At 48.5% G+C, this 24,359-nt stretch overlaps 1 protein-coding gene across 1 annotated transcript in view; it reads right to left on the bottom strand.

Annotated features, from left to right (window-relative positions):
* Positions 1-24,359, bottom strand: part of CACNA1D (calcium voltage-gated channel subunit alpha1 D) — a 301,425-nt gene that overhangs the window by 85,193 nt on the left and 191,873 nt on the right. Inside the window, 4 exon segments of the mRNA XM_019417198.2 lie at positions 1,284-1,310; positions 2,341-2,400; positions 2,680-2,767; positions 18,630-18,799. Coding sequence (XP_019272743.2) covers positions 1,284-1,310; positions 2,341-2,400; positions 2,680-2,767; positions 18,630-18,799 — 345 coding nt within the window.

The following is a 24,359-nucleotide window of genomic DNA, read 5'->3' as shown; positions in this document are numbered from 1 at the left end:
TACGTTCCAGATTCGTTTGTGTTGTATCTATCGGCAGTTTTTTCCTTCTTATTGCTGAGCGTTATTCTGTCATATGCGCGAACTACGATTTGTCTACCCATTCGCCATCTGACGGACGCTGGAGTTATTTACAGTTTATAGCGATTACATATAAAGTTGCTGTAAACTCTTATGTAAACATTTTTCATGCAGGCACTGATCTTCATTTTATATAAATATCTCGGAAGTGGAATTGCTGGGTCATACAGTAAATAGATGTTTAACTTTCCAAGCAGCTGTCAACTTGTTTTCAAAAGGGCCATGTCTTTCAACCTGTAGGAACATATGGGAATCCCCACCAATCTGCATCCTTGTCAGCACTTGGTATTGTCAGATTTTAAAATTTGATCTGTAGGTGTAAAAAATTTTCTAATAGGTGTATAGTGATGTCTCACCGTGATTTTAATTTGCATTTTCCTTGTGACCAATGATCATGTCATGTGCTTCTTTGTCATCCACCTCTCTTTGGTGATATACTTGTTAAAATATACTAACTCTTTTTTATAGTTTTCCAATTATTCACACCATATTTATGTATTATTCTTCTCATATACTGGATACTAGTCCTTTATCAAATGTTTTGCAAATGTTTTTTCTTCCGGTCTGGAGCTTGTCTTCTCATATGGCCAGTGTTTTGGGTTTCGTCTCTAAGAAACCTGTGCCTGACCCAGGGTCACAAAGATTTTTCTCCTGTGTTTTCTTTTAGAATGTTTACAGTTTTAGGTTTTATATTCATATGTCCACTTCAAGTCAATTTTTATAGTAAAATGTTGTTTTTAATTGAAAAATAGCATTTATATGGAAAAGTATACAAATCATAGGTATATGGTTCAATGTGTTATTACCAACAAAACATGTAACCTGCATCCAGAGCAAGGAACACAACATCACTAGCACCTCAGAAGACCTCTTGAACCCCCCTCCATAAAAAACTTGTAAGCAGAAAAGAGACAAGAAGAATCCCTCTTTAAGGACAGACTCTGGGCAGGAGTACGAAGGGTTGATTGGTGACAAGAAATTGTTCGTTGTTACGTCCTGTCAGTTTGTCTTGGGGCAAGATCTTCAGCACCTACTCTGCTGCTCTCCAGGGCAGGTGTTTGATACTTACTGGACAGACCGATCTTCAATATGAACGTTCTAGCCCACAGAGTAAAAACCAAGTCTAGAGCAACTCCATGTATAGTTGAGAAGTTAGAAAGTAAAACACCAGCACACAGACTTAAGAAAAAACAGAAGATACTGACCTGAGCTTGGATTTTGAGATGGCTTGGCTGAAAGAAAGAAAGAAAGAAAGAAAGAATACGATTTCGATTAGGAAGGTTTGAGCATTTTCTCCCCATCACTTCAGCTAAGAGATGGAAAAGCCATGCACAGAAGCCTGGGCTCAGCATCCCCAGCTTCCCCAGTGAGCCAGCAGGGGTGAGAGCAGAGCAGGAGGCGAGGTCTGCCGGGGCCATGCAGGCCAGGCTGACACCCACCGGGGCCCAGGCAGAAGACTCTTAGCCGGCTGCCCTGTGCAGCCCTGTCACAGGCCATTGATGCCGGGGGGGGGAGGGGTCCTTCTCCCCTGACCCCACTTCCCCAGACTGAAGTTCCCCCACCCACTCCCCTGCTTGCAACTCAGCCACACTGTGCTGCTACTACAGCAAGAGAAGCACTGGATTAGGAGTCCTGGCTCTGCTATCCACTAACTGCATGGGTTCGGGCAAGCAGCACAACTTTTTGAGCCTCAGTGTTCTCATCTGTAAAATGAGGATAACGAACCCATCCCCCCGCCTACTTTACAATGTTGTAGAGAGGGTGGAGCAAGACAACGGAGGCAAACGCACTTCTTAAATTGCTGAGCATTCTGCCCAAAACACATTATTTTTACGAATCTCTGCAAGAAGATCAAATTTTCTTAAAAACACCGCCTCTACTTTACAGAGATAAGGCCTAAAGGGTACCAGCAGAAAGCAAATGAAATAAAATCGCATGGGCTCCCCAGAGTAGGCAGTACTCTGCACATTGCACACTGCTGGTCCCCACCAGGGACCAGGTTATCTAGACAGAAGCCAACAGGGGTGAATGTGGTGGCGCCCTCCACTATTAGGAGAGGGTGGTGCAGGGCTCCAAAAACAAGTGCCGTGAGCAAAGGATAGTGGGCTCTCAGTGTCCAGCCCCGTGTACGAGGCCGCAGAGAACCCGCCAGTGAAGGAAAACTTAAATATGCAGCGCATTCTGTCAGCCGCTCTGCCATACAAGCGCTTCATCAAGGCACGGATGCCAACAGCAGACAGGGAGGAGAATCAGGCCTGTTACCCCCACCGCCGACACCCAGAGGGCCCAGCCTTGGCCGTGCCTCTTCGTTTCCACCAGCACCTAGTGGAACAGTGGAATTGCCGGGTTACCTGGCACGCCCCGCAGCAGGCTCTGCCTCAGCAGGACGGGCTGCTCTGGGGGAAGAGGCATGTGAAACGCCGGGGGCCTGGGGGCCTGGGATGGGAGGGGGGACCAAGGGGTCCAGGGTGAGCCCACCCACCCCTCGTGCACCTGAGGCTATGGCCCTGGGGCTCCACTGAAATCTGGGGTGCCTTCCCCCACACATGCTCCTCCAAGAAGACAGGAGGGGGCAGGAGGGCCAGCGGCCTCCACACTCACCAGAGACTCCCACAGCCGCCTTGGTTCTCGCCTCCACCACTTACGTTCTCCGTGTTCACAGACTCTGTCTCGCTGGTCGGCATGCTGGCTGCGGGGAGAAGACAACGCTTTAGACGGGCACGTTGGTGGCTCTACGTGCCCTGGAGTTGGCTGGATGCAGAGGCAGGCCCTCTGGGAGCCTGGGAGGAGGGTGGGGGAGGGTGAGAGGTCAGGCACCTCCAAGGCAGGGACCCTTTGCTCCCAGGACCTGATCTGCCGTTCTGCAAAGAAAGCCCATAGGGTACCCCTCCTTCCCATCGGGAGGAAATTCAGCCTAGGGGAGGAACTCTGGGCCTCACACCAGCGTATTCTCTTGACTTCCAGGAATGCACTGCGTGAGGCCACCAAAACAACTCAGTCACAGTGACATCTCTGTTTGCCTCAACTGCCGCTCTCTAGAAAATCTAGACCAACACTTCATATGTGAATTCTTATTTTAAATATACTGAAGGAGCAGACGTATCAGATGCAGGAGTACATGAGGGTACCAAGCACAAAATCTTTTTAAAAATTTCAGAACGCTACTCATTATTGACTAATTTGTCTGATGTCTACATTCCACCGAACCAGTGCAGCCAATACGCAGAAGGCTCTTACCAAAGCGGCCAGAACCAGAGCACACAGAAAGCATACAGTCTGACGGGTAGAAGGTTTGCTCCCAACCAGTGACCAGAGGGCAAAGCTGACCGTGGTCTCAGGGTCACCGGGGTCTCTGGACACGTGTCACTCCTCTACAGCTGGATCCTGAGCAGAGGAAGTAGAGGGAAGGGAGAAAGGCACCGAGGGATGCTGGGAGGTCCAGGGACCCACCATCTGGCACATGGGCATTATTTCTCATCCACCTGACTCAACCCTATAGCATCACAGGCATGTGTTGGGGCCGGGCCAGGAAGGAGATGCAGGGCATAAAGAGGGACACAGCGCTGCACCTGCCTTGGAAAACCAATGGATGCCAATTAACTCAGAAGAGAGCCGCCTCAGGGTTCCGTGCAAGGAGTCCTGGAAACACATAGGAAGGAATGATGAATTCTGCCCTGGGTTAGGAGAGGGGTTCACTGAAGATGGAAATGTGGGAGAACCACCCAACCACGTGCGCTTCTTTACCCTGATGCCTAATTTTGAACTGTAGTGACCGTCTTTTATAGACCTGATGGTAGCAACGGGAAGGCCGTCCCCCTGTGGGCTCTGCCGACATGGCTTTTCTTAGCAAGGATGGCTCCGGTTTGACCTGCAAAAACGGGCAGTGGTGCCGCAGGGCCCTGGCGGAGGCTCTTAGGCCGGCCCAGGCGCAGAGGGCAAAGGAGCCGGGTCAGCAAGTGCCATGGTGTGGCCGCGTGTCTGTGGGCCCTGCTCGGACAAGGGCTGGGCTCCCAGAGAGCTGAGACACATCTTTCCTGCCGAAGGGAATCCTTTTCCCTCTGTGGGCACCTAAGTCCCATAGCCATGTCCAGGAGCATTTAGGCAAAAGTATTGAAAGCAAAATGAGCAAAAATTACAGACCGACATCGCACTACAGATACTCTCTCAGAATAAACATTTTTCTTTCTCAATTAAGTCAAAAGAAACCAACTACAAGCTTTCATTCACTTTTTTACTACTCCACTCAAAAAAAAAAAAGACAAAAATAAAAAACCCCACATAATCCAACCACAGATAAACCTTTAACAAAGGCTCCATAAACACACACACACGAGCTGTTCCTGCAATTTTCTTCTCCATGACTGATCTGTGCTCTGACTTGAGGAAAAAGACGAAAACACTGTAAAGTGCAATGAAGTTCATTGTTAATGTGTTCCTCCCATAGGTCACCCTTGTCTTCAGTAACAAAGAACATCACAGTGGGAGACTCCTACAAACGTGACCATGAGTTGTCTCTGTGCAATGCTTTTTCTTGGTAGTAACTGTCACTACTAACTAAGGGGACAGAAGTTGACAGCAGGATGACACGGGGCATGGGGCGGGGCGTCGTCCACAGGCCCCAGTTAGCTGGACAGAGTCCCACCTCTCTGCAGGCTTTAATGTCCCATCTGGGAAGTGGTGTTACTAACTCTCCACACTCTTGAGGGTGACTTCCATCTCTAACAGGTTAACACTTCACGGTTCTACTATTAATCATACTGTAACTGTTATTACTATTTCCAAAAGAGCAAACTTCTGAACAGGCTAAATCTTTGTGGCTTCTCACTCTTCTAGGGACACATCCCATGATGCTGTCAATACAGTTGCTGCATTGCATTCCTGGAGCTTCATTTTTTAAACACTCTGATGGAAACAGATAAATTACGTATTGGCTTTGGTAAATGCAGGGGGGCATTTTGCATTTCTGGCTCTGTGCCAGTTACCAGTGAATGAAATGTACTAGTTACTCTCTGGACATGGGAACCAAGTGGGGAGAAAGATAAGAAATAAAGGCAAACTCCCTAGACAGAAATGAAGAGAGGTTAATTATGTGGCACAGTGTCAGGGCTGGCTGCACAGATGGAGAGAAGTTTCCCTGCCCTCCAGGCAGACTCCATCCTTCAGGTGGGGTGGGACGGTGGCTAAGAGCAGGCTCTCTGGTCAACCAGATCTAAATTTAACTGCACCGATATGGTCGAAGTCTCCAAGGCTCTATGTTCCCATCTGTGAAATGGAAAGTACCCACCTCACAAGGCTGTTGGCAGAATTAAGTGAGATAAAACACACTGTGTGTTTTTCTCACAGTCCTGGGTCATCCTATGTGGGTCCAGAGTGTTGGGCAATCGGTGAGGCTCATACATGGTAACTATCGTCTCAAGAAGGCTCTCCCGGAGTCCCCTGGAAGCAAAGCAACACTCCCCTCATGGCCCAAATCCAGGGTCCCTTTGCCCTGACCACTTCCAGTATGGCACAGAGACATCCAGTCTGAACAATCTTCCAGGCTCCTCAGTCAGTTTTGGCTATCACTCTTGGTTTGCAGCTTTTCTGCCTAGCTTAGCCTGATGTAGACATAGCAACTTTTCTATCATTATTGTTTGACATCTAGAGAGCCACAGACCCATAATAAATAACTTAAGCCAGAATGACATCAACCAGGGCTGAGGAGGCGGCAAAGGGGAGGCAAAGGAAGAGGACGGTGACTATGCTATAATCAGTGACTCGTTTGATCCCAGAAATGGACTGTGATCCAGTCCCTGCATCTGAGCAGAGGAACCAGGCTCTGATGGGGCCTGGCAGCCTTTCTACGTGCCCCAGCCCCTCCCTCCCTATCACAGGGTAGCATTTCCTTTCCCCAAAGTACAGAGACCGCAGGCCCAGTGGGCAAAAGCATTTCACCCTCCACTTGTACGAGGCACTCATTGTTTTTAATGTTAAAAAATTGGTCCGAGTTTTACTTCACTCAGCCCCAGTGGGACTTCATCTATGTTTTTAAAATCAAGACAGGAGGATCACAGGCTGTTAGAACTGGAAGGGGCCTTGGAGCTTACATGAAGCAGCTCTGTAGTTTCACAGATAAGAGACCTGACCAATCTGCCTTGGGACACACAGGCCTGCGTGAGAAAGCCCTCCTGCTTCTCACCCGGCCACACCCCCTGTGCTTACGGTATGGGCTTCAATATGCCGGGACACGTGTGCGTTATTGATGTATGTTGATATGTATGCTGGTGTATCCTTAAAATTACATTTCATATACTTAAACATACTGGTATATGTTGGTATATATTGGTTTATCCTTAAAATGCCACACACTAAAAGTTCCAAAAGCCAAGTAAGCCTATTATCCAGTAGCCTTGGTTTGTTCTCCCGATAACCTCAGTTAACCCCTAGAAACCTGGCCTACAGCCAGGCCACCTCCAGGAGACCACCCCAGCAAGGAGAGAGAGAACAAGGATCAAGCGACTATGGTGACTACTGGGACTTAATGAAAATCCACGTAAGCAAATCCATGGGAAAACCACTGGAAGACATGCCTTTACCCTAAATGGCCGCCCCGTTCAGGGTGACCACACTGTCCCCTTCAGTACAGATTTAAGTCATTGCTGACAAGTGGCTTGGCCTCGTTAGGGATGCAGGCGGAGACACCCCTCAGATCCCACCATGTGATCTGCCGGAAGAAGTAGGCCAAGGGGGCCATCTGCATGCAGAGAAGTTGTAAATCCTTTCCCCTCACACATTCCAGGGAATTTGAGAGCTCTGCTGAGCAAGTTTTCACTTTTTTAAATATAAGTTTTAAAACTATTTCCAGGGGCGCCTGGGTGGTTCCGTCGATTAAGCATCCGACTTCGGCTCAGGTCATGATCTCGCGGTTCGTGAGTTCGGGCCCTGTGTCGGGCTCCGTGCTGACAGCTCGGAGCCTGGAGCCTGCTTCAGATTCTGTGTCTCCCTCTCTCTCTGCCCCTCCCCCACTCCCAAAAAATAAACAAACATTAAAAAAATTTTTTAAGCTATTTCCAGAATCCGGGTGAAACCAGGCATCCGGGTGAGCCCGTCTAGAACAGGACGCTGACTTGTGCTGCAGTCTGCCCGCTGGAGATCTAGGGGAGCTCAGGGCCAATGCTCTGTAAGCTATTCCGGGCTCCAGGATCAGGAGGAGACCTCCAGGGCAGGCGCTGAGGCTTGCATGTGGGTGGACTGAGAAAAGGCCCTGAGGACCGCTGCTGGTGAGGAGGCGATGCCAGACAGCAGCCCAGTGGGCCCAGCTCTGCGGACGAAAGCCGACCTGACCTTCCCAGGCGGGGCCCTGCTAGGAGTAGTCTCTGTGAACCCGCCCTGCTTCTAAGATCTAGATGCCACTATGGGCAATGCCGCACAAAATAAGCCAGGGAAGGACACCGCTGTTCAGCCCAGCACAACTAGCTAGCATTTCCACCAACATGTAAATGCTCCTCTGTTTACACTCACTGCCAAGAACATAGTTCTCAACCAAATCTGCCTGACTTGTGAATTCAGAGAGAATCCAACACACACACACACACACACACACACACACACACACACACACACACACACACGGTGAATGAGGCTGTGTGTGGGTTCAAGCAGGCAGCCCCACAGCTATGTTCCCCATTAGCAGGTATAGCAAAATCTCCAACATACTTCCTTCAGTGATGGAGCCTACTTAGGTCAAAAGATGCACACACAAAAATGTCAGAAAAGCTGGGTCTTTGTCACTGGTAACGTGGGGACAAGTCCCTTCCCTTTTCCTCCCTGGGCTTAGCTAATCTATAAAATGAGTTGTTGAGTGATATCATCTCTAAGACCCATTTACCTCTGACCTGCTTGAACTGCTGAAGAGACGAAACACCCACAGGCTGTCTGGTTTTACCGCCCACACTGAGGGAGTTTCCTTTGCACTCCCTCAGCTTGGTGAGGACAGCAGGGAATGAGCAGTATTGTGAAGCACCTGCCCACCACTTCTCAGAAGGGCCACCAGGAGTCCGGCAGCCTGACCGGGAGAAGTAATCACAAGCCACCTCCAGGCAGAGCCCCTGGGGCAGGGAGCAGCCCCTGAGAGGCCTCAGCCAGCCACAGGAGACCCAGGACCCATGCCAGCTGAGCCCAGAGCTCCCCAGCCTTCTCCACAAGCCTGGCACACCACGTGTCCTTCACAGATGTCCTGGGCTTCTTGGAGCCATGGTCCTCTGTTCTCCACAGGACAGGTTCTCTTGTACACTCACGGATGCCTTTCAGCATTGGCCTCCAAGCCTAAGCAACCTAAAGCTTCTCACTCTTTCCTTTCAAAGGGTGGAAGCATGAGGTTGGACAATGGAGTGGTGGCAGTCATGGCTGCCTTCTTCAGGGATAGGGGATCCAAAGTCAAGATCTTGTGGTTTTTTTTATCTTATTTTCATGACAAGCACGAGCAGTGCCATGACGTCCCCTGAAGGAATTTGCCTGTGCTTGCTAGTAGGGACACGCTTAGCTGTCACAGGGTAACAGACTCTGATTGCTGTAAAGAAGCCAGACTCTTCTTGGGGAATGTGGGTCAAGGCCAGACCAAGGTTTCTGTGTCTAAAGCAGGAATGATGCCCTGACGATAATTATTTCTGTATGACTGATGACAGGGGGAGCACGGCATCCACACAAGGGCCCTCACCCCAACAGCATCATCAGGGGTCTTTTTTAGGATCGTGGGGGAGTTTTGGTCGATAAAAGACCTCCCCCACTCAAAATACAACGTTTCCTAAAAATACGAGGCTTATTCCTCTCCCTGTATACCTCAGAAAGCTAACAAAACATCCTGGAAAAATCCCAAGACCTGAGCCCCCGTCAGGAGGCTGGGTACCTGCATACCCCACGAGAGGTCTCTTCTCTTCTGGGGACAGAACACTCATCTTCTCATGGTGATGTGCCCAGGGCTGTGGTCCTCAGTTTTCTTATGTCGGTGACAATATTTCCCACTTAATTGAAGCCCACTCTTCTGCAGAGGCCTCCAGGAGCTGCATCAAGGCCGGGTCTTCTTTGCAAACCTCTGCAAACACTAACCGTATGTGAGCCAGCCCCAGCTCTGTCCCTAACTGGCCTACCCCCACACAAGGCTCTTTCTCCTCTCAGGGCCACAGTGTGCTCTCCGGAGCGCAAGGACCTTATGTCTGACACTCTCCACTCCTGTCCACTTTCAAGTCTTCTGATGACCGTAGATGCTAAAAAGCCTTTAGTCAGTCCGCCTGTGTCTTGTTCAAGTCTGGGTCCTACAATCTACAAGCTCAGCATTCCCATGATGGGAGAGGCTACGGCCACAATGTAATGTGTCCCCTCTGCTGCCTTGGCAGTTGGCTTTGTGTCACTATTTACAGTCAAATAGACTCTTCCTCCAGAGTCTGACCAAGGCCCATCTCAGTGGCAGTAACTAGGCGGACCATGTGGTATGCACAGGCAAAGCTTCACGACACTTTAAGACTATAGTGGTGACCTGGCAGGTAGCACACGACATGAGTTGTCTGCCTAACTGCCCTACGTGCGGACGTTCCTGCCTCTGACCCCAGGGTTTACAATAAGGGTCTATGTTTAGCATTCTTTTTTAAAAATTAATTAATTTATTTTGAGAGAGAAAGACAGCACGACCAGGGGAGGGGCAGAGAGAGAGAGAGAATCCCAGGCAGGCTCTGCACCATCGGCACAGAGCCCGACGTGGGGCTTGAACCCACAAACCGCGAGATCATGACCTGAGCCGAAACCAAGAGTCGAGCACCACCCAGGCGCCCCTAGCATTCTTTTTTTTTTTTTACTTTTTTTTAAAGATTTTTAAAATTTATTATTATTTTTAAAATATAATTTATTGTCAAATTGGCTTACATACGGTATGTAAGGTGTGCTCTCGGTTTTGGGGGTAGATTCCCGTGGTTCATCACTTACATACAACACCCAGCCTAGCATTCCTTTTTTAAAGCATAGCTTGAAAATTAACTGTGCCCCACACGAGCCCTTTCCTCATTCCAATGACAAAGGCAAGTGCCCCCAAATCTTTGCATCCTAGGAATAGATTTTTAACTTCATTCTGGAAACTGGAACTGCTAGTTTTAGCATGTCCTGGACAAACCAACCAGAGGGTGGAAAACCAGCAGGCTGTTTGAAAAATGTAACCTGGAAAATAAAAATCAATCAAATAACATCATTGGAATTTCTAAACAGTTTAGATGAAAAAGCCTCACTGGGGAAACGTGTTTAAGAAGTCTGTCTTCCAGTCTAAGAACATTCGTGCTGAATTAAATGTTCCAAAGGGGTTCGACTGCTTCTTTAAAAGGTATAGTTCAAACAGAAAGGAAGCTGCAATGCTGTCTTGGCCAAACCACACATTTGGGGTAAAGGCAAGAAGAAAACAACATGACCGAGGTTCAAAGAAATCAAGCAGTTCAAACATAGGCATCTTATAAACACACCACACGGGCACATGCACTTCACACCAGGCCTATGTGCAAGGAGAAAGCACCAGAAGCCTCAGGACAGGAGTCTCCTGAGGGGAAGTTCAACCTCAGCCATTTACCGTGATCTTTAGCCCTGCGTTGACGAAAGCCGCAAAACTTCCTTTTCTTCTTATCCTCTTTTAGCAGGTCGGCCACCGTGACTCCTTCAGGTGGAACACAGGCAATGTCATTACAATTCAGTAGAGGGCAGCAGAGAGCAGCAGGAGCAAGGGAAACGGGGCCCAGAGGACCCGAGAGGCGGCCACATCCGTGAATCCCGAACTGTCTTCCTCACGTGGACATCTATCGTTCGGGGTCTAACCAGTAGAGGGGAAGTGCGTTTTCCATAGCTAGGATACCAAATGCCTGACCCTAGGAACCTGTCCTAAATAAACAACCAACTAGCCCATCAGAGACTAAGCTTCCTAGGGTTTGGCTTCCCTGCTAAGAAGGGCACTAGGAGAGGGCACTTGGCAGCAGTTAGGGGTCCTGGGTGGGCAGGTCCAGCCCGTATCGCCCTGTGGGTCAGGACACATGGGGGTTTGATAATGGGCTCTGGACTTGGACAGGCCAGATCTAACCTCAGCCCCACCACTTCCTGGCTGGAAGACCAAGGACAGGTTACCTGATTTGGTAAGTCTTTGCTTATGTTAGTAAACGGTAAACAGTAAACACAGTAAATATAAGTGTTGGCAAGGCGTGGTCAACCATTATGAGTATAACTCCCCTGTGGCCACTAGGTCACAAGAAAAATGAATGTAGGGTTTCCAGCTCTTTCGGGCTCTGGGATATGCTATGACTGCAGGTAGGCTAGTCTTCAGGGTAGAGGCCACACGCTCAAGGAAGAGGGCTGCAGGGGCAGCGGGGGGAAGCAGAAGGAATCCTGAGTGGGTAAGGACATGGAGAAATGGGCACCCATAACATGGTGATGTGCATGAGGACCACCGGGCATGACACATTTCTAAAATGGGCATCGTCTGGGACCCAGCAAATCCCTTTCTGGTACTCTCTCCCACAAGAATGTGAACATCCATGTGCATGCATTTGTGTGGATTCACGGTGGCTCATGTGAAAACGAGCAGAACCTGAGTTCAAATCCCAGCTTGGCCACTTGACAAGCATGCGACCCTGGGAAGCTACTTAACCTCTTTGTGCTTCAACTTCCTCATCTGTCAAGTTCTTGCCTCCCACGGTGCTGTGAGGAATAATGGATGAGTACACCCATGGCCTGAGAACAGTGTCTGACATTTAGGAAGCACTTGATACATGTGAGATGTTATTATTCTGTGTTCTTTCATCAAACAAACAATCATTGGGAGCTCATATGTGTGACAAGGACCACGCCAGGTTCCAGCCACACCGTGGAGAACAGGAACAGACCCTGTACCTACCCCCAAGGAGCTCACAGTCTCCTCGTGTTAGAGGAAGACATTTGTCAGACAATCACACAAAGGATGCATAAAGACACGCCTCTGACACCTGCTATAGAGGTCCAGGTGCTAGAGAGTATACAGTTCATTGTAGCAGCTTTATAATGACAATTTATTGAAAACAGCTAAAATGTGGTTTTAAAAAACACAGAAAGACGTTTATGACTCATGGTTCAGTACAAAAGGCGAGCTGAGCCACGTGAGCTGATGGGGACCTGAGTGTGGGCTGTGAAAACCTGTATGTTCTTACAGGCCCAGGTGAGGGAAGCACAGGCCCCCAACTGCCCAGCCTGGTTCCCTCATACTTTCTACACTTTGATTCTTGGCAATGAGCATATATTACTTTTGTAATTAAAACATTAAAAACAAACACAACCCTGACTTGGACTCTACACTTGGCTATTCCTCATGTCCACACTGGGGCGACCATCCCTGTGTCTGTCTCCGCCAGCTCCTGTGAGACCTACCCGGGGCAGCCATCTGGCCCCCACAGTACCCTAAGTGGAGGGGGGTCTCCCAGAAGACCCCAGCGCTGGGCCCACCCCAGTCGGCTCTCCTGGTCAAAGGCACTTCCAACAACCTCTATGGAGAGGGCAACCCTCCTGATGCAGGTTTATCATACGTACTTCTAACTGCAGCTGTTTGCTTTACAAAGCTTTTAAATGAACATTTTCCATTTTGAACTTGCGCCCTGAAGTAGTTTAATTGTGATGAAAGCAGTTTTCTAAGTCATATTTTGAAGACACAGGCTTTGAAACAGGACCCACACATTTCCATGCTGTGTGCTTGCAAACAGCTATGCCCTTCCTGGTTTCCTGCCCAACCCCCAAATCAAACAAGAGAGCAAAAGACATCCAAGTGGCACAGGGGAGGCAACTGCTGTGGCAACCTTCCAGGCAGACACCTGCTGGGCAGGGGCAGAGTCCCGATGGGAGGGGGAGGGGCAGCCTCTAGGACCTCTGAGGAAGAAGAGAGCTCCTTGTGGGCATCATGCATTCCCACTTACAGAGACTATTGATCATTAATAGTTCCCACAGTGAAAATGCCCTGCTTTTCTGGCCAGAATTTTAGAATGAGCTCCCTTTAAAATGATTTCATTATTTTTAATGTCTTTTTGTTTTCTTCTTTTAAAAAAAAAGACTAATCATGGACAATGAGAAGAGTTTAAAATAGAATTTAGGCTTCCAGATTTTAATGGCCCTAGAAAAACGCCATTGTTAACTCAGAAGCAGCTGCATACGTCTAAAAAATCACTTTGAGATTTGGCAGGGTTTCTTAAGAAACTTGAAGCTCAGCAAAAAGTTAAATAAATTATCCTTGAAAATATCCCAAATGCTTAGGAACTAACTTCCAAGGGAATTTTGTCTATTCAATTAACCATGTAACACCAGCTTCCTAATAGCAAATTTATAGAATGGACGTTTTAGATATTCCATGAATGCACAAAGCTAGAATTACCAGTCACCACAGCCACCAGGGAGTCCAGTTATGGACCGACTGCTTCTCCTGCCTTCTTTCAAGTGAAAGCCTAGAACAGTGTGACATTCAGTGTGATAGCATTGCAGAGCCCCCAACCCTGGCTTCCCATGGGAACCTCCAGGGACCAGCAGATAAAATCATGCCTGGGTCCCGCCGCAGACAAACTAGTCTTTGTGGGCGTGGAGTGATGGCATCAGGATGTGTCTGCACTCCCCAGGTGACTGTCATGTACAGCCAGAGTTGGGTACCACAGACGCAGACAGTGACATTTAGATTAGAGAGAAAAGATAATGTGTACGCAGCTCTAAGCACTTGATTTGACATCTGCTCTCCAACAGCAAGCATCAACCAACCACAAATGGTCGTTGAACCAGAAAGCCATGCTTCCATATCTCAAACGTGACTGAGTCAACAGGTTTGCCTCCCATCAATACTTTAGAACCGTATAGTCTCTGAACAGGAAAGTACAGGGATGTGTTCCTAAAAGGGGTCCTTAGCCTGAGGTTGTTCAGAGGTCCTGTAGAATCTGCAAGAATAATTCTGTGTAGGTCAAGTTTTACTGTAGTCTGATGACAACAGTAGTAGTAAGTACACTTATGGCAATAGTGACCCTTACTAGTTATTGACCATCTAATCCTCATGACAATCCCATGGGCAAACACCTTTTTTTAAACGTAATATATTGTCCAATTGTCTTACATACAACACCCATTGCTCATTCCAACAAGTGCCCTCCTCCATGCCCATCACCCACTTTCCTCTCTCCCCCAACCCCCATCAACCCCCAGTTTGTTCTCTGTATTTAAGAATCTCTTATGGTTTGCCTCCTTCCCTCTCTGTTTGTAACTATTTTTCCCCCTTACCTTCCCCCATGGTCTTCTGTTAGGTTTCTCAAGTTCCACATATGAGTGAAAACATGATATGTCTTTCTCTGACTGACTTATTTCATTCAGCATAATACCTTCCAGTTCTATCCACATTGCTGTAAATGGCAAGATTTCATTCTTTCTCATTGCCAAGTAGTATTCCATTGTGTATATAAACCACAATTTCTTTATCCATTCATCAGTGGATAGACATTTAGGCTCTTTCCATAATTTGGCTATTGTTGAAAGCACTGCTATAAACACTAGGGTACAAGTGCCCCTATTCATCAGCACTCCTGTATCCCTTGGGTAAATTCCTAGCAGTGCTATTGCTGGGTCATAGGGTAGATCTATTTTTAATTTTTTGAGGAACCTCCACGCTGTTTTCCAGAGCAGCTGCACCAATTTGCATTCCTACCAATGGTGCAAGAGGATTCCATGGGCAAATATCTTTATCCCCTTCTCACAGACAGGAAAATGGGGGCTTGGAGACACTGGGTAGTGTGCCTAGCACTCAAGTCCAAATTCTCAGTCATACCCATTCCAGAGAAGGGGCATCTACATGCTGTCTAGCCTCTACCTCCAAAGTCTCATGACCTCTTATTAATGGCTTCTGATACCCCCTTTGCTTGTACAGGGTGAGGCTTAGCAAGGGTTTCCTGTCACACTGTCACTTAATCCCCCCCATGTCTGCAAGGAATCTGTCCCGATCCCATCCAGGACCCAGCTGAAAAAGGGCAGTCAGTGGCATACATGTCCCAAGGCAGTGTGAATAAGGCAAGGATCCCTAGGGAATGTCCCAACCCCTTTCCCAAAGAAAATGCAGGAGCAGGGCTGGGGTGCTCACTATGCGGGCATGGATCTTACACACCCAGGGAGCACGCTGGCACCGGCAATGCCCACCTGCACTGCCTGCCAACAGGTGACAGAGACCAGACCTGGCGTGTGCAGGTGGTAAATCAACCATCGTCGGCTGACGAGGGGGATGATGCAGGTCTCATGGAAACCCCCTTCCCCTGTGGTTTCTGGCTGTGACAAGAAGAAAATGGATGGCCACTACGGGGTGTCCCTGAGAAACCTCAGAAGCTTTCCTTCTCCAAAAGTTCTGGGCTGCTGGGAATGTATTCAGAGAGGCCCACTTCCTTGCTGGGAGGAGACTTGGGGCTCTTGTCTTAAGTCAGTTAAATCCCTACATGGCTCCCAAAACCTGGGATTTATGTCTTTTTTTTCTTTAATGTATGTTTATTTTTGAGAGAGACAGAGAGAGAGCTCGAGAGTGCAAGCAGGGGAGGGCAGAGGGGGAGGGAGACACAGAATCTGAAGCAGGCTCCAGGATCTGAGCTATCAGCACAGAGCCTGATGCGGGGCTTGAACTCATGAGATCATGACCTGAGCCGAAGTCAGACACTTAACCGACTGAGTCACCCAGGCGCCCCTGTATTTATTTCAGACCCTAATCATCAAGGCTCTGGGCATCTGGTGACTCGGGAAATCAGAGCCTCACTCCACAGGAAACTGGGTTATTTCTTTCCTTGATTATACTACTAAGCAATGCACTTAAGGGTTTGGAACATTTATAACCGTCTGTACCTTGTTTGTGCGATTTCCCTAGCCTAAGAAGTACCCTCCTCTCTGCCACTTTTTGAAGCCACAGGCTGTTCCTCCCTTGAGCTCAGCAGGAACACCACCTCTTCTCAGGAGCCTCCCTTGCATTCCTCCCAGGGCTGTTTCACTGTGCCTTACGGGGCTCCCACAGAAGACTGCTGGCCCCTGATCACATTGCCAGCTTGCCCGTTCTGTTTTAAGCTGAGGCACCGCCCCCTCTGTCTTCCCTCCTCAGCTAGGTTTCCAAAGGCAGAGGAACTGATTTTGTCATCACGTGGCCAGGTCCTTTACACACACTGGCAGGACACAGGAAGGACTGGGCTACGACAGGGTGGGCTCTCAGGACTAGCAGAAGCCATCGCCTTGAGTCCGGTGAAAACACCCACTCCTCCAGCCACGGGCCACAAGCGTGGTCCCACCGCAGCTGCTGCTAGCAGTGCTAACAGGGGTGAGGAAGCTGGGGCAACGAAGAGATGACAAGCTCACGCGTCCCCCCACCCCCCATCGGGCACAGCTAAACTGGCCGAGGAAGGCTCTCACTCAGGAGAAGGCACAATACTTGTGTCGGCTGACACATGACATATCACATCAGGACAGGGAGGGAAGGGCTGGCAGACCTTCCCAGGTCAGCACCAAAGATGGAGTCTGGAAAGGAAGAGGGGAAACGTGAGGCAGGCATCCCCCAGGCTGCAAGTGTGACTCATTGCCGGCCACACGGGAGGTGCAGAGGCTGCGAGGAAACCACAAGTTCAGGCTCAAATGCCTTGAAGACACACAGACACCCTTCTTACACCCGGTCACCTAAAGGACAGCACCAAGTTTGGAACTGGGACGAAAGTCCCTTGTGAACTCCCATCTCAGAGTCAGCACACAAAGTCAGCTCTAGAAATCCTCCGGCAGCCTCCTGATGCTCAGCCACTGAGTCCCTAGCCTCCTCCTCGAGGGAGCAGCACCAATGACGCTGGGAAGCAGCAGGGAGGGGAGAGGAGTGGCCTGCACCCCACCGGCCCCCCAGGAGCACACAGGACTAAGTCCATCATCTGCAACTGTGACAGCAGGAAGGCCTCACTCCCCATGGAAGCAGGGACCCAGAGTCCCCAGCTGGAAGCAGCCGAAGGCCACCTCAGTCAGCCGTGGGCCACTTAGCCTCCATATGCACAGAGGCAGCACAAGCCCTCCCTCACCCAGCCTCCCCCTGCCTACCCTGCATACCCTCTGTGCTCCGGCCAAAGGAACAAACAACCTCAGTGTCCTTCTTATACCTCTGCCGTGGCTCAGGATGTTTCTCCTGACACTGGCAGACCTCAGACCCGTCCATCCTTCCAGGCTCAGGGCCAATGCCTCACAGCTCCGTGCTGGAGCCCTGCAGCCAGCCATCGTCCCCCTCGGCACCCTGCACCCAGCTTACCACCCCTCGCAATCCACACCTCTGTCCCCTGGTGCGACACCTCGGCAAGCACAGGCCTGCCCTCCCCCAGAAGAAGAAAACTGCTGATGACCCCACACCCAGCACCCGCCTTGCTGAGTGAAGGCGTGACTGCACGCCGTCTTAGGACCCCTGCCCAAGGGGGCTCACTCAGCCATCTCCTTCCCCTTTGGTTCCCAGGCCTCTTGAGGGATGCACACCTTTGAGACATGTTCTTGGTCTTTACCATCAACTATTCTAGACTTCAAACAAAGTCCAAGCGTCTCAGTCAAATCCACTGCTGAATGTCAATCTCTGTTTTTTGTTTTTTTTTTTAATTTATTTTTGGGACAGAGAGAGACAGAGCATGAACGGGGGAGGGGCAGAGAGAGAGGGAGACACAGAATCGGAAACAGGCTCCAGGCTCCGAGCCATCAGCCCAGAGCCTGACGCGGGGCTCGAACTCACGGACCGCGAGATCGTGACCTGGCTGAAGTCGGACGCTTAACCGACTGCGCCACCCAGGCGCCCCTATCAATCTCTGCTTTTACCTGAGGCACAGATGGCCCAGGAAGCATAAGGGCACATCCATGAGGAAAGCAGGTGGTGAAAGAGACACCTTGGGTGACAATGGCAATTAACGCCAGGCTTTGCTGGGCGTCGGGCCTTCCTGCTGCAGAAAGTGCCCGTGGTGCCTGGTACCAGGGTAGACGACCAGGCGAGCGGGCTCCAAGCGGCTACGCTGACTCCCACGCCACCTAACGCTGCCCAGATGGGTCAGCTGCTTTCTTCCCAGCCCCTGATGGGCTAAGCATCTGCGCTCCCACCCTGCCCCCATGTAGAGCTCAGGTGGGGGCCACTTCCGGCCACACGAGGCTGGTGAGGGACCCTGCTCTTCAAGTTCTTGTCCAGTAACACAGTCCCTCTGAAGGGAAGGAAGGAGCCGTGGCTTTGTGTCCTGTGCTGCAGGGTCAACGTGTGTCTTCCCATGGCTGCTGCCCACACAGAAGGGACTTCCTGAATTCCCCGTGGGTGAGTGTGGCTGACCCTCCTCTGCCTTAAAATCGCATAACCAGGTACAACTCTAAAACCCGAGCCTCTGGCAGAATCTTAGAGGCGGTATGAGCACACCGTCCTCTCTGATGGGCAGCCGACAGGGTACGTGACCACAGGCCGGGCCAGGGGGAGAGACGTCTCTCTGCCTGGTGGGGGTGTGAGTCACACACAAGCTCTCTCTGGTCAGGAGTAGGAAGGTGCTACATACTGTTGCGTTTGCTTTCCTCTCCTCCTTCTTCCTCGTTCTCAGGATCGATGTCCTCTGCTTGGGTGATCCAATCCAAGTAGCCCTTTAGATCCTCCTCTAGCTGCTGCTTCTCCCGGAGTTTCTGGAAATCTCCCCGGGCTTTAGCCTTCTCTCTTTCCTTTGAGAATTCTCTGAGGGAGGCGGAGAGAACAAGCACATGTCAGGACGTCCCTAGGGACCTGCACCGTGAGCCATCTGTCCTGCTGCACAACAGTCTTGTGGCAGGACACACAGCACTGAGTAACAGCCACACAAGCACAGCAACAGAGGCCACACATGTGGACAGGACACAGGACGGTGTCTTCCTAAGCAAGACTGTGGGTGTCAGAGCTGCAGAGACCACATCAACACACATGCGCTGTCTCAGAAAATGAACAATCCCAAGGAGCCCAGGCCAAAATCACCATGTGCTGTCATGGCGGGTCTCCTGACACCCCCCGCCATTAGCTTGAACTCAGAGGTCCCCCACCTCCCCCAGAATGTCCCCAGATGCCAGTGGAAGCTGGCGTCACACTTCAAAGAGAAAGGACCCAGGAGGGCTAAGCTGTGGTCAAAGAGGGTACGCACCAAGTTTAGGGTTTCTTCAATATTTTCAGCCAAAGGTAGCATTCCTGACCCTTGTGTCCAAACTAAGAGCCAGGAGGGGGCTCACCCTCATGGCCCTGTTCTCCCTTCCCACGCAGGAAACAGAGCACTGGTGAAATGCTATTGTTGTTCATAACCCTCACTTCTTGCCATGATCTTTCCCCAAAAGTCTTCCCTGCAGGAGATGAAGAGGCAGTACAATTTGTTGCCCATTTATGGGAACACCTGCCCTGGAAAGGCTTTGGCAGACGTGTAAATGTTCCCAACTGCTCGTTGTTTACTCCACCTTTCGCGTCTGCAGTCCTACATCCACACATACACATAGAATCCCACATGTGTTCAGGCAAGCCTGGGAATCAGGTGGATGATTACCCAATTTTCATGTACAAGGAACCATCTGCATTTCCAACCGCGAATGCTTACAGGAGCCAAGTTACACGAGTTATGGATTTCGTAAGCACGATTAAAAAGCTGCTAAAAAAGCGGACGAGATTCAGCACAGTTTCTGCGTACACGGCCCTGGATTCTGATGGAGGTTACCTCCGCCTTCCGTCTGCCGTCCTGCCAGCCCGAAGCCCCCACGTCTCCCTGTCAGGGACCTCTTCACCCCAACCCAGACAACCGACAAAGGGGGAAATGACCTGCCTTCATAAAGCCAACCCCTCTTGTCTCTCTTCCCTCTCGCCCTCCACCCTGGGCTATAAAAGGGACTAACAGGTACTTGAATGCTCAGCGACACTGATGCTTCAAGTTAAAAACTGGAGTCCTTACCAAGGCACTACCCTCTGCCTAGTAAAAAAGGATGACCTCATTTCTTCCCAGTCACTCACCTCCCGAATGCCCCAGAACCTGTCCTTGGCTCTGTCACGGCTAATCCATCCCCACCTTCCCCCTCTAAAAAATGAGGAGAGGGCAGGGCTATGGGGCATGCTGGGCATGCAGGGGAGCTGACCTCAGAGGGTTCGCAGGGTGAACCAAAGCTGATTAAGACTCAGATGCTTTCTGCACTCCACCCAGGGGCCTTTCCTGCAAGGGAGAATCCCTTCCTGTCTCACGTAGGAAGGGCCATCACAGGCGGCGTCTTGCTGTTCATGCAAACCAGACCCTCAGAACGATTTGGGGCTTCTAGGCCTCCCAGGCCTCCTGAGACACAAGACATGCATAACTCAGTTTTGGGGAGGTTCACCAAGTCAATATGAATTTTGAAGAAGTCACACCCAATCCATAATGTCCATCCCTAGAGAATGAAGTGGGGGCCCTGGAGGCTTACATGTCAACATGTCCCTTTTCTTAAATACATTGTAAAGAACAACCGGGTGGGCCTCATTTGTATAGTCTGCCAAAAGTAAGCACAAATCTTTGTGTTTTGATTCTGAACTTGAAGTGTGAAATTTACACGGTTATAATACAAACAGGGTATTCTTATTCCTAGAGTCATATCCTATCTGAGTTCTTGAAAAAGATTACAAAGATAGCAAAAGAGTTACCAGAAAAATTTAAGGGCTTTATAAAAGAGGATTTTGCTTTAATATCATATTTTATGAAGTATTTTTTTGCATTAGAAATACAAAAAAAAATAACTCTCTAACAAGCTCTATTGCTGTTGTGCATTCTTGGTTGTTGAGACACAGGAACACATGCATAGATAAAATCCTACTATGAGTAAAATTTCTGAGAATAAAAACCATTGCCAGGCTTATGGCCCATTTATTTTAAGTAATAGTCTCTATTACACAAGTTTAGGTAATAAAGTTGTTGATGTAAACCCTCTGAACTGCTTTTAGACAGTTCTGAATGGTCTAATACTCAACAGACATGTAACATTTGCTGATTTGGACAGAACTGAGATTTGCAAGCATAAATCTCCTCCTGTGGGCTCTGAGACAGGCTGAAGGAAGAAGGGTGGGAGGAGGGGTCTTTGTGATGGACCTAGACCACACTGGGCTCTCAGTCTGAAGACCTGGGTTCTAGTCCCAGCTCTATCACTTGTCTCTTCAGAGCTTGGGTTTTCTCAGCTGCAGTATAGACACAATACTTGTTCTACTGTTTCACGGAGATTAAGACAATACTGTGGAAATCACAAAGCATTGGGCAAATGTGAAGTTCAAAGATATAATATTTAGCTGCTGAATCTGGGCATTAAAAAGGCAATCAGAGGAGCTTTCTCAAATACCAAAGGGAGGAAAACTGCAAACATCTCTGAGTGGGCTCTAAACTACATGATCCCAGCAGAACTAAGAGAAGCAGAGAACAACGCATGAAATCCTAGTCTCAGAGTGACCCCAATGGGCCAGCCAGTACCTCATCAACCCTGTACCCCTCTCTGCTCAGTTGAAAATAACCCATTCCCATCTCAACAATCCTTCCATTCTAGAAAATTCCCACCCAAGTCCACCGAATTTTGTATCAGCCTCAGTAGATGAAGAAACAAAGTTTTCCATTTTACATGAGAATTCATCATTTTAGAAGCCATTACTAAGGGACTAAGTAATAATCACTACTACAAAAGTTGATTTAACAAAGTTATTGGTAGAAACAATCTGACTTTTTTTAAATGTTTACTTATTTTTGAGAAAAAGAGAGAGACAGAGACAGAGACAGAATCCAAAGCAGGCTCCAGGCTTTGAGCGGTCAGTGCAGAGCCTGACGGGGGGCTCAAAGACACGAAATGAACTGTGAGATCATGACCTGAGCCAAAGTTGGACGCTTAACTGTCTAAGTCACCCTGGTGCCCCAAAACCATCGGACTTTTTACAAGTGCCTAGAAATCTAACAGCTCAACATGTGACAGAAGCCTACTTGTTCCAAATCAGAATTCTATTTATGGTGCATTCGATCAAAAGGAAAAAAAAAGATATAAGAAAGGCTTCAACAAAAAGGTACCTGGTATTCTACCCTTTATGTATGAAAAAGGGGGAAATAAGGAAACATGCATATTACCTCAGGGTGTATCCAAAGGATAAAGCAGAAACTGCAGAATGGGGACAAATAGAAGGGAGGGGACAAAGCAGGAGGGATACTGTTAAGTATACCTTTCTCTATAGTTTTCACTTTTGGAACCACATTAATGTTCTACACATCACAATTTTTCAATTAAATCAAAAAGGATGGGGTGGTGGGGAAATAACCCTAAAGTGGAAGTGAATTGAGACAAATGAATCTGGTTGTATTTCAAACAAATACCACAACGATAAAGAAAAGAAAGACAAAACTAGCTCGGGTAGCTTAGGATCCCTTGACTGTATGCTCTCAGCCTTGGGCAGGATTGAGTGAGGGAAGAACCCCAAGTAAATGCTAAACTCTTTGCAGGAGTTTTGTGTTTTGTAGTGCTATGGACAAAACAATGCTGGAATCATTTTGGATTTATTACAGGACTTAACAACTGAGTAAATGTGTCCATGTTCCTAGGAGCCAGGGTCCTCACTGTGGAAGGAGGGACACAGAAACATGGAAGAAAGGAAGACTGGAAAGAACCCTCTGGGGATGGACTGGAATTAGAGGTGTTAATGTGAATTTGTGATTTCTACAAGATGTATATGTATGAATGTAAGTATGTGTATGTGCATGTAAATGCATACATTTCCCAGCTCTGTTGAAAGAATATGGAAACAAAGGCAGTCCAGTTGTTATGAGCACACGTGGCCCCCAGACTTGGGTCTATAATACATGTCTATTAAAAGAAACCAAGAGTTGGGGCGCCTGGGTGGCTCAGTAGGTTAAGCAACTGACTTCGGCTCAGGCCATGATCTCATGGTTCGTGGGTTCAAGCCCTGCGTCGGGCTCTGTGCTGACAGCTCAGAGCCTGGAGCCTGCTTCAGATTCTGTGTCTCCCCCTCTCTCTCTGTTCCTCCCCTGCTCATTCTCTGTCTCTATTTCTCAAAAATAAATAAACGTTAAAAAAATTAAAAAAAAAAAAAGAAACCAAGAGTCTTGGTAAAATGGCTGATTCCAGGGCTAGGGTGGAGTAGGTACAGGATGAAACAAATAAGGACATGCTAAAAAAAAATTTTTTTTTAATTAAAAGCAAAACAAAAACACGATAAGGGCACAGGAGCCAGAGAAGTATCTCTCACTGGCTAAATCTAGGATAGAAAATGATGAAATAGGAATAAAGTATTACATTTTAAGAAAAATAATCAGTCCACACGTCTTATAGACAGATAAATGAAAAAACAAGATGGTTGCCAGAGGAGAGGACAAAGGGGGATGGGCAACACGGGTGAAGGGCAGCGGGAGATACAGGCTTCTAGTTATGGAATGAATATGTTGCGGAAATATAAGGTACAGCACAGGGAATACAGTCAATGATACCGTACTAGCATGTATGGTGACAGATGGTAGCTACACTTGGGGCGAGTACAGCATAATGTATAAACTTGTCAAATCACTACGCTGTACACTTGAAACTAACGTAACATTGTATGTCAACTATGCTCAAATTTTTCTTCAAAGTGCAAAAAAAAGGCAAAAGCAAATGAGATACAATATTAATAAGCATCAAGTGAAGGGTACATGGACTGTTCACTTTGTTATTCTTGTAACTTTTCTGTAGTTTGAAATTATTTCCAAAGAGAAAAAATTTTCAAGTGTTTAGAAAAATGTAACCATAGTAACCAAATGCAAATTTATGTTATATTTTCATTTCCGCTCACCAGCTACATTGTAGGATGCTTCGGGAATGGACAATGTTGTACATTTGTTATGTTTTCCATTCCGCATCTCTGTCTCTTTCATGATGTCCCCCTTCCAGTAGTCATGCAGGTACAAAGCACATGAAATGAGCCCTACTCCTGAAGAGGCCAGAATGCATCAGGATAGAAAGCCCATGATTCCTGGAATCTCCCAGAAGCATGAAATGAGTGTGTCCACGCCCAGACATACCATCTGCAGCAGCTTTCACCATCAGCCTGTCATTTTCCCTTCCCATTTACAGGCCTCATGGGGTGGAATTTCTGTCTCCACACTGCTGGAGAATCTTCCCTCCAGGTCTATGTCCTTTGTAAGGAGCAATTTCTCAGTGAGGAATCTCCCTGCCAGCTGGACATCATGACCACCAAGCATCTTATGCTGGCCAGTCTACACACACCTCACCGACCAAGGCAGCTG

Source organism: Panthera pardus, unplaced genomic scaffold (assembly GCF_024362965.1).
Source record: "Panthera pardus isolate Hobbes unplaced genomic scaffold, ASM2436296v1 HiC_scaffold_8, whole genome shotgun sequence".
Lineage (NCBI taxonomy): Eukaryota > Metazoa > Chordata > Mammalia > Carnivora > Felidae > Panthera > Panthera pardus.
The sequence above is the reverse complement of the archived record's forward strand: the minus strand, read 5'-3'. Positions and strand labels throughout refer to the sequence as shown.